The sequence below is a fragment of the Solanum stenotomum genome, chromosome 9 (genome assembly GCF_019186545.1).
Source record: "Solanum stenotomum isolate F172 chromosome 9, ASM1918654v1, whole genome shotgun sequence".
Classification (NCBI taxonomy): domain Eukaryota; kingdom Viridiplantae; phylum Streptophyta; class Magnoliopsida; order Solanales; family Solanaceae; genus Solanum; species Solanum stenotomum.
In genome coordinates this window covers 7,643,792-7,653,635 of record NC_064290.1, presented here as the reverse complement: position 1 = coordinate 7,653,635, position 9,844 = coordinate 7,643,792, and the positions used below count along the sequence as shown (strand labels likewise).

At 35.8% G+C, this 9,844-nt stretch overlaps 3 protein-coding genes and 1 long non-coding RNA gene across 4 annotated transcripts in view; all 4 read right to left on the bottom strand.

The window, feature by feature from the left end:
* The window catches only part of LOC125877196 (uncharacterized), an 11,839-nt gene extending 11,559 nt beyond the window's left edge, over positions 1-280 (bottom strand). Inside the window, exon 1 of the long non-coding RNA XR_007447588.1 lies at positions 148-280. This is a non-coding gene — a long non-coding RNA (uncharacterized LOC125877196). The remainder of the gene's footprint in view (positions 1-147) is intronic.
* The window catches only part of LOC125877194 (glycine-rich cell wall structural protein 1-like), a 12,639-nt gene extending 12,020 nt beyond the window's left edge, over positions 1-619 (bottom strand). The window contains exon 1 of the mRNA XM_049558531.1: positions 388-619. Coding sequence (XP_049414488.1) covers positions 388-568 — 181 coding nt within the window. The 5' untranslated portion in view covers positions 569-619. The remainder of the gene's footprint in view (positions 1-387) is intronic.
* A 2,257-nt stretch (positions 620-2,876) lies between these two features.
* LOC125877022 (L-ascorbate oxidase homolog) lies at positions 2,877-5,813 on the bottom strand. The gene is made up of 8 exons (XM_049558326.1): positions 5,550-5,813; positions 5,204-5,313; positions 4,688-4,958; positions 4,472-4,574; positions 4,032-4,377; positions 3,494-3,859; positions 3,324-3,402; positions 2,877-3,227 (listed from the first exon to the last, which is right to left on the bottom strand). Exons 1-8 carry the CDS (start codon positions 5,697-5,699, stop codon positions 3,033-3,035), a joined length of 1,620 nt encoding a protein of 539 aa, XP_049414283.1. The 5' UTR covers positions 5,700-5,813; the 3' UTR covers positions 2,877-3,032.
* Positions 5,814-6,757: 944 nt separating this feature from the next.
* The window catches only part of LOC125876224 (L-ascorbate oxidase homolog), a 38,736-nt gene continuing 35,649 nt past the window's right edge, over positions 6,758-9,844 (bottom strand). The window contains exons 7-12 of the mRNA XM_049557347.1: positions 8,668-8,970; positions 8,485-8,587; positions 8,032-8,377; positions 7,586-7,951; positions 7,267-7,345; positions 6,758-7,191 (exon numbers count right to left, since the gene is read on the bottom strand). Coding sequence (XP_049413304.1) covers positions 6,979-7,191; positions 7,267-7,345; positions 7,586-7,951; positions 8,032-8,377; positions 8,485-8,587; positions 8,668-8,970 — 1,410 coding nt within the window. The 3' untranslated portion in view covers positions 6,758-6,978. The remainder of the gene's footprint in view (positions 7,192-7,266; positions 7,346-7,585; positions 7,952-8,031; positions 8,378-8,484; positions 8,588-8,667; positions 8,971-9,844) is intronic.

Below are 9,844 nucleotides of genomic sequence, written 5' to 3'. Positions count from 1 at the left end.
GCCCTCCTCCTGCACCACCTCCTACACCTCCTCCTGCTCCAAATCCACCACCATGACCTGACCCTCCACCTACACCTCCTCCTCCTCCACCACCAAAGCCACCACCTCCACCAACCCCTCCTCCAGTTCCTGCACCACCACCAACACCGCCACCAGCTCCACCACCAGCACCACCACCTGCTCCTCCCCCTAGTCCTCCTCCACCTCCACCACCTGCTCCTCCCCCAAGACCTCCTCCGCCACCTACTCCACCTCCCGCACCTCCACCTAGTCCACCTCCACCTCCTGCTCCTCCCCCGAGACCTCCTCCTCCACCTAGTCCACCACCACCACCTGCTCCTCCACCAAGACCTCCTCCTCCGCCAGCACCTCTACCACCACTTGGACCGCGTCCACCCCATCCTCCACGTCCACCACATCCTCTTCTACCAAATCGTCCACAACCATTATCATTACCCCACCTCGACTCTTTAAGCTTATCATCACCAAAAGTGATGGCACTCAATTCCAAGAAAATGCTCAAGACAAGAAGTAACCCTACAACCCACTTTTGAGAAGAAGAACCCATGATTATGATCACAAAGTTTCTCAGATATATCAGGTTACTTGTGCTTTTCCTCACTCAGAATTTATGAGCTTATATAGGCTTACTCGATCAGCCAAGTTGACAACTTTTGCATATTATTATCAGTCCCAACTCACAAGTCTATTGAAGCCATTAATGTCTACAATGTGAATAGCTGCATGCATGCTTATTTGACGCGTTTGAACCGTTGGGGAACTGGCGGGAATATTAAATGAACCAATAGAATTAGTCAAAATGTAATCATTGTTACTCCTTCCAATCCTAATTTATTTGGCACCCTACTTTTTAATTTTTATCGTAAATTTTGACACGAAATCTTTAAAACTATACATTTAAAAAATTATATTAAAAGTATTATAAGTCATAATATCTAATAATTCAAAATATTTATAAGGCATATAAAAGAATTGCGGTAAAATAAACTCATTATATACCACATAAATTAGAAAAGAGGGAGTGTATAAAAGGCCATTTTGTTATATATTTTTTTTATTATCTCCCGATGTTGAATTCCTGAAAACACGTTTGATCATAAAATTTTGAAATTCAATTTTAAGTTAAATTTCAATGATCTTTTAGATTCATAGTCAAACACACTTCAATTTTCAAAATATTTTTTTCACTTTAAAAATAAAAATTATTTTTTTCAAATACTCACAATTTTCTTGCTCAGACGGTTCCATAAATTATTGACGACTATCTCTAAAGTCTATATTTCTTAATTAGATCGAAACTTCGTCAACGGTAGCTACTACCGACTCCAACCAATATTAATGTTGACATTGTGTATAATGGCATGGCAAATGGGCCATCGACTTTACTACTATGTCTATTCTTTGCATAGAATATTTGGATTATCAATCTTTTATGTATGTGCTACTTGATTCGAAATATGATAATTAAACTAATTAATGTTTGATGTGAATTCAGATATAGAATTTTTAATTTTTTTGAAATTTTTTTACATATTTATAAACTACATAAAATGTACAATATGTCACACTACTTAACAATTCAAAATATCTGAAACATATTTAAAAATATTATGATCAAAGAAAAAATCATTTGCCTAATAGTGACTAAGACAAACACATAATTGAAATGGTGGAGTAACTCTTTAGTTTAGACTTTAGACTCCTTATATTATGGCTAACAAAATTCAAAGACAATTTAATACTTGAGTACACTTCAGGTTAAGATATTAACATTCAAAAATCTCATTTGTTTACTTAAACTCTGTATCCAATAAATTAGAACACACATACATTGAAACAATTAGAATACTGTTTAAAGGGAGTAGGTAGGCATTTGGAGATGCAATATGAAATTGTTATATAAAATTATGAGATGAATTTAGTGTTTGAATATGCGATTTCGCGCTGATTTCATATCATAAGATAAAATCTCAAATTTTCCAAAAATTATGATATGGGGATTTCAAATCATGATTTGAGATTTTTCAAATACAAAAATGGACCCACAAGTTTATATTTTGTAAAAAGAACTCTACATATATATCTATTAACCATTTATTGCATATGTAAATAAAAGTTATAATTCATATCATTACTTTTAAAATAGTTTATATCTCATATAATGATTACTTTCACTAACATAGAATTTATTATTACTTCAAATCAATTTCTACTTTACCATTTATATTCATCAAAATTATTATTTTTTATCAAATATATTTACCAACCAAATTGACCAACAAATGGCTCAAAGTAACAATGTTGGTTCGTCTTCTCAGTCATATGAAATGAGAAATGCAAGTTCAACGTGAAAAGACTGTTCGTATTATGTGGAAGGATTATAATGAAGACTAGTACACCACAACTAATTATGTTTAATTTTATTTTCTTATCGAATTAAAGTTTAATTAATAAATATTGTATTTTTTAAGAATATCTTTGTGATAGTGTATTATGTGATTTTATAAGCTTATGCTTATTTGGTAAGATTGTATAATTAATTGGGACAATATTAATAGTTTCACAACTTATGAAATTTTTATGTTTATGAGAAAACATACAACATAAAAAGTTCAAATCGTATGTCCACGTCATCTCATGATTTCATATCGCATGGTCAAACGGACCTAAGTAAATGTACAAATAAAGTTGACCTGTTGAAAAAGTTGCATATTACTTAATTGTTTTAGATAAAAGTAGGTCCTAACATATATACTTCTTGGCATATATTAATTGTTCTTTTACGTTGGTCCAAACATTTGAAAACCAAGGAAATTACATTGATTACAATTTACAACAAAAACAACAGCTAAATAGACTTAAAGGGAAAAAATCACTTGAACCAAAGATAACTTAATAAAATAAAGAATTGAATTATTTCAATGAGCACAATATTGGTAACAACTACTTGAAGCCTAGTCACCTTCATGTAACAAATCTGCAGGTTGTTCCAATTACTGGTGCAAAGTTCCTCAGCTTGATGCTCTTCCACACAGAAGAGCATTGCTGGGAATTGGATTTTCATCTCTCCACGAATTTACAGGTGAATAAACTCGCAGATAAAATTGTTGTCCTAAATATTGACGAGCCCAATTCTGAGACCTTATGTTCCACATTCCCACATTGTCTAATGGCATGTATAGTGCAGTCCAGGATTTCGGGTATACCTATCAAAATGAATCAAATTGCAAGCCAACAAAGTGCTTAATTTCATAAATTAGTCCGAAAGATGTTATTTGAACTTTGAAGTTAATATTAGTTACCTGAACTGTTGAACGAGAAATTGTGTCCCTTAAATTGTATGTTAATTTGCTTGCAGGAGTCCACTCTCCTTGACCCATTCTGTTATAAAGAATTTGACATTAATTATTAACTTTACAAGAACTCTATTTGAGATTTTCACGGCTAGTGTCTTGCAACTTTAGAAACTCACCCCACAACGAAGAAATGGTGTCCATCAATGTGGTAAGACTGCACACTGTCTTCTAAATTCTCAAATATAACCTCAGTATAAGCTCGAAAATCAGCAGTCATAACGGATGTCTGAAGGTAAGCACCGGATCCAGTAGGGCTATCTGGCATGCTTCCAAGGGTAAAGACCCCGGGAATATTGAAGTGATCAGCAAGTTTAAGTGGTGTATCTGCTGGAACAAATGACACGCTGTTGATAGCATATCTTTGCTTCCCATTGATGATTGGAGCTGAATTCGCAAGTCTAATTGTGCGTGTGGTGTTAATCAGTCCATAGTGGTAGGAACCCTGAGGGTTAGGTCTCGGTCCACTAGCTGATAGATTACGCCTGTTATCATTCAAATAGTTAAACGTCTCGTTCTATGACACAAAACAGCAGTTTCCTTTACAATTTCCTAACAAGTTAGGAACTTTGTTCACTAGCAATTCAAAAGGAAAGTTATTTGGTACTCGTAGCAAGAATCATTGTTATTGTAGTTTTCACAAAAAGAGAAATGCACCTCAGAGATCGGGCCTGATTGAAAGACCAATCAATTTCAACTGTTGGTCCACCAGGAGGAGGGCCAGTAACACTTCCTGCTGAGTTACTATAATGAAGAGTAGACGTAGCTGTGAGCACCTGAGATGTGAAACGTGTCGAGACAACAATATAGTAATCTTGTGCAGGTTGATCTGCTGTTAATAACAGAGAGTAGGACTGTCCCAAATGGATATCAAGGGAATCATATGTATTTTGCACAGTGTGAGTCCCTTCTACTTCAACTACCGTCATCTTATGCCCCTGGATTCTGAAATTAACGGAAGTCGTGAGACCAACATTTGATATCCTGAATCTGTAAGTCTTGCCTGGAACCCCCAAAAAAGTACATATATCAGACTAACAGAACAAATAGAACACACCGAAAAATTTGTCAGGACTATGCAATGATTAAAGGGCGACCTTGATCAACGGTGAACGTATAACCATTTGATCCACGTCCATTAATAAGAAGCCCGTCAGGGAAGGGAAGATCATGTCCACCATCCAAAATTGCTTTGAGGTCCTATAAAATGCAAATAAGCACATTGATAATCAGAAAATGAAGAAGTAAATGTTCCCTCAGAGACTAAACTTAACGATAAGAAGCAACGATATCTTGGAAGGGGAAAAACTCACACTGTGGTTTTGTTTGAACCAATCTCCAGTCAGTATGGAGAACTCTCCAGCAGGAGGAGGAAAAGGAACAGGAATCACGGAGCGACTGGCAATATTTATGCTACCGAATCCTCCTGCTGCTTTGTGGAAAGCAAGGGAAGGAAAGTAGTGGAAACTACCAATCTGATCCTTGACTTGGAGAACATAAGTGAAGTTTTTGCCTGGTGGAATGGGACAATTAGTACCATAGACTCCATCCTGCCATGAATTTCTCCTCTGCTCGACACCATTCCTGAATCAGCATCATTAATTCAACAGAACATATCCATAGCACAAGCCAATATGATGGGAAACTATCAGGATCATCGTAAGCATGTATATTTCTATATATTAATTAACTTATTGCACACATAAAAGTGCACCCTTAACACCAGAATAATTACTACCACAAAGCAAGAAAAGATCATGTTAAGCAAGGGGAAACCAATCAATTAGTGAAATCAAAGAAATATAAGAACAGAAAGCAATAGAAATTACCAGGAAATGAGAAAGGAATCATCCAAATTGTTGAAAACATTGATAATCAAGTTGTCATTGGTCACACACTGAATAGGTGGTCCTGGAAATTGCCCATTTATCAATATCCCCTGCCATTTTTAAACAACAAATATTCCTCAGAGAAGATCCTATATTCCTCTGTTGGGGGAACAGAGTGAAACAGAGAAAGACAGTCGATCAACTTTACATAGCTAACTAAAATCATTGTTATACGACTAGATGTTCATGTCGGCATCCTCCAAAAATAGTGCATTTTTTAAGAAGTCGACATAGGTGCGAACAATATTTTTGAAAAATCAAAACGACAGAAAGGAAAAGAGGGTACCTGTTGTTTGACACCAAGAGGGTAAATATCCCCATATGTAACATTCCAAGTGTAGAACCTATAAGGGTCTTCCCCATGAATAAAATTTACATGAAGAAACATCATCACCATAGCCATTAAAGGCAACCAAGACCTCCACCCTTTCTCCATATTTCGTTTTCTTTCTTTTTTTTGTGTCTGAATGATTTGTGAAGAGACTAGAGAGTAGTACTTTTGTATGAGTAGAGTTAACTTAAGAAGGAAGTATGAAGACAGACCAGGCCGCTCCCCACTTTACTTTTGCCTAATTATTTCTTTCGACACGCTTTACAAAGCTTTAATTTGCAGTCTTTTTTGCTAGTATTGTCGGTGAAACTATGATTAATTGCCTTGAAATTTGAATAGCGTATTGTGAAATACAAGGTGTCACCCTTTCCTACGAACACATCTCTTGCTATGCTTAATGCTTACCTCATTTCACTAAAGCTGCCGACTTTACTATAACTATTCAAATTTTAAATGTATAAATTTATAGTCTATAATGTACTAATAAAAAAATATGAAGGATAAAATATATTTAAAATTTTATTTCTATATTGAAAAAGAAGTCATTGTATTTTAAAAATTGGATAAAATAAAATAAGATCAAATTTAATTGAATGGAGGAGGTAAACGAAGAAATGAAACTAAAAAGAAAACAATTGATAGTAGTATATCATTTTCAAAAGTCATGAATTAAATTTCTTTTATCATTAATTTAAACAAAAAAGTTTAAATTTTTCTAGGAAAAAAGGATAAATATACCACTAAATTATCCTAAATAGTATGCAAATGCCCTCCGTCATACTTGGGGACATTGGTGTCCCCTACCATCCAAAAACTAGAGCATATATATCTTTTATACTAACGGACATACACGTGTCATAATCTTATCCACTGACCCGACATTTATTAAATATCAAATCGATGGATAAGATTGCATATTTAGTCTTCCATTAGAGTGAAAGGCATACATGCTCTAATTTTTGGACGACAGAGGAACCAATATTCCAAAAGTATGACAGAAAATATCTGCATACCATTTACCATAGTTCGGGTATATTTGTCCATTTTTCCTATTTTTCTATTGTATCATTGTCTTGTAGTGTCATAGTAAACAAAGATTGAAAATTGAGCATATTTCAGAGCCTTAAACAAGAATTAGCTGATAATCAAGAATGGATTCTTCATGAATTGAGTTTTACAAAATGAATAGAGATTACATTTCTTCTCATGCGGCAACCAATAATCTCACAAGTAATCCTAAAATGAAATGATAAACAAAAAAGATAAGTGCTGATCAGAGTAAGAGCAGTTTTCTGCTACTTCCCCTTTAAAATTGTTTGCCATAACTCTTCGAAGATCGATCAGTCACCCTTTCGTGACTGGTTAAGCTGATAGAATTCGTTCCTTAGAGTGGGCGAGTCTTGCGTCCAGATGCACGGCCACAGAGAAGAGCACCTATTGGAATTGGATACTCATCTCTCCATGAATTGACAGGTGAATAAACGCGAAGGTAGAATTGCTGGCCTAAATACTGCCGAGCCCAATTCTCTGATCTAATGTTCCACATTCCCACATTGTCTAATGGCATGTATAAAGCTGTCCATGATCTTGGATATACCTGTTGATCACCAAATGAATGAAATGTTGAAAACAGATATAAAAGGAAGATAATCAATGTTGTAGTCGGAAATACCTGAATTGTACAACGCGAAATTCCATCTCTTAAGTTGTAGTTTAATCTGCTTGCAGCTGACCATTGTCCGCCATCCATCCTGTTCATCCAATCAGCATTAATAAATGCATAGAATTTCATTTATCTTAAATTTCATGTTAGTAATCTCACTTATTAGTAACAGTTACATGCAGTTATCTTTTATGATGTCATTGTATGAAAGTTGGAACTCAGAGAGATAACCGTCAAAGACAGCTCCTTTGATTTTTGTTTCTTTTCCTTTCTACATTCCTGGCTCTGATGAAATTGGATGGATTGAGTTGAAGTGAACAAAACTTACCCAACAACAAAGAAGATATGGCCATCAATGTGCCATGACTGGACAGTGTCTTCTGGATTCTCGAACACAATTTCAACGTAGGCTCTGAAATCAGCAGCCATGACAGAGGTCTGGAGGTAACCACCGCCTCCAGTGGGGTAATCTTGAATGCTGCCTAGGTTGAATACCCCTGGAATCTTGAAATAGTCTGCTAGTTTGAGTGGCGTGTCTGCTGGAATGAACGACACACTGTTGACTGCATATCTCTTTTTACCATTAATCATTGGAGCAGAATTTGCCAGTCTAATTGTCCGTGTGGTGTTAACCAACCCATAGTGATAAGAACCTTGTGGATTAGGCCTTGGACCACTCGCTGTCAAATTTTGCCTGCACGCAGAAATGACTTATAATAACAAGAATGCAGGCAGTACCTGACCTTCATTTCAGCAAAAAGATTCACAATGTACCTAACAGATCGAGCCTGATTGAGAGACCAATCAATCTCAATTGTTGGTCCACCTGGGGGAGGACCAGAAACACCTCCCGCTGAGTTGCTGTAGTGAAGAATTGATGTTGCTGTTAGCACTGGTGAAGTGAAACGCGTTGAGGCGACAATGTAATAGTCCTGTCCTGGTTGGTCCATTGTGACCAATACAGAATAGGACTGACCCAAATGGATATCAAGTGACTCATAGGTGTTCTGCAGTGTGTGAGTCCCTTCTACTTCAACTAAGACCATCTTATGCCCCTGGATTCTAAAATTTATAGCTGTTGTGAGGCCAACATTGGAAATCCTGAATCTGTAAGTCCTACCTGGAAACAAAATTTATCGGAAGAGTTTATCGTCAGTATCACATAAAAGCAAGAAATGCATTGTCTACTTTGCAACCGCACGTTGCTGCAATAAACTGATTGATCACCTTGATCAACTGTGAAAGTTAAACCATTTGATCCACGACCGTTCACTAGAAGGCCATCAGGGAAGGGAAGATCATTTCCTCCATCTAAAATTGCCTTGAGATCCTGTGATACGTGCAATAAGATTCACAGTCAGTTAACGAATCCACAATTTATCAAGAATATGTTTTTATACACTAACTCACAGTGTGATTTTGCTTGAACCAGTCACCAACCAATATGGTGTAATCTCCAGTAGGTGGAGGAAAAGGAATAGGAATCAGCGGACGACTACGTATTATAATGCCACCATAGCCTCCAGCAGCTTTGTGCATAGCCAATGAAGGGAAATAAAAGAAACTTCCAATCTGGTCCTTAACTTGTAGAACATATGTGAAGTTTTGGCCTGGTGGGATCGGACAGTTAGTCCCATATACTCCATCTTGCCATGAGTTCCTCCTCTGTTGAATTCCATTCCTGTCCAATAGTCGATTATCGTGTTTTATTAGCTACATGCTGGAATTTCAGGCAGATAACAAACTTGAAATATATAAAGAGGCATAAATAACAATTGAAAACAATCAAATCGTTCCAAATCGCGTAGTCATTACTTCACATTAGAGAATCTCAAACGATGAATATGTTATTCAAGACTTCGACAAGTTCTAGATCTGGTTGTTATTCCTTAAAGTGAAAGTCATTTCTTCATAATTAAGTTATACCTTATGCAGAGAATTGAAAATTGGTCAAGACTACATTATAATATGATATAATGGTAAGAACATATTATTTAATATAACAGCTACATTAAGACAGCAACTCAGACACTGATATAGCAAATAATTGTCCTAGTTTACACTCAAAACTTTCCTCCACCAACAACTAAACACTTCAATTTGAGTATGCACGTCTAGACACCTCAACTCATCTCCACCGTTTTTGTGTCAATTAAACACTCCCAACTTACAAAATAATCATCTAAACACCTCCAAAATTTATGTATTATGTCAACATCAAATGTCTACAAGACACAAAATGGACAAGTTAAAGTATTTAATTGCCAATGAGACCAGTTAAATGTTTAGATGTACACTCTCAAAATTGGAGTACTTACAGTAAGGTTATAAAATCTACATATAAAGTAGTTTACATAAAAATAAAAAGGTAAACATTTAAACTTAAATAAAATTAAACAAGTTGAAACACCCATCCTGTGTGACATAATACACATCAGGCACCACGTAAGATACATATTGCTATGTAGAACAACACATATGTTTACTTGTTCAAGTTAATACAAATTTAAGTATGCACAATCAAAGTTGTAGTCTGTAGAGCATATATATATACACGAGCTGAAATTAAGTTAATGACACATTTATC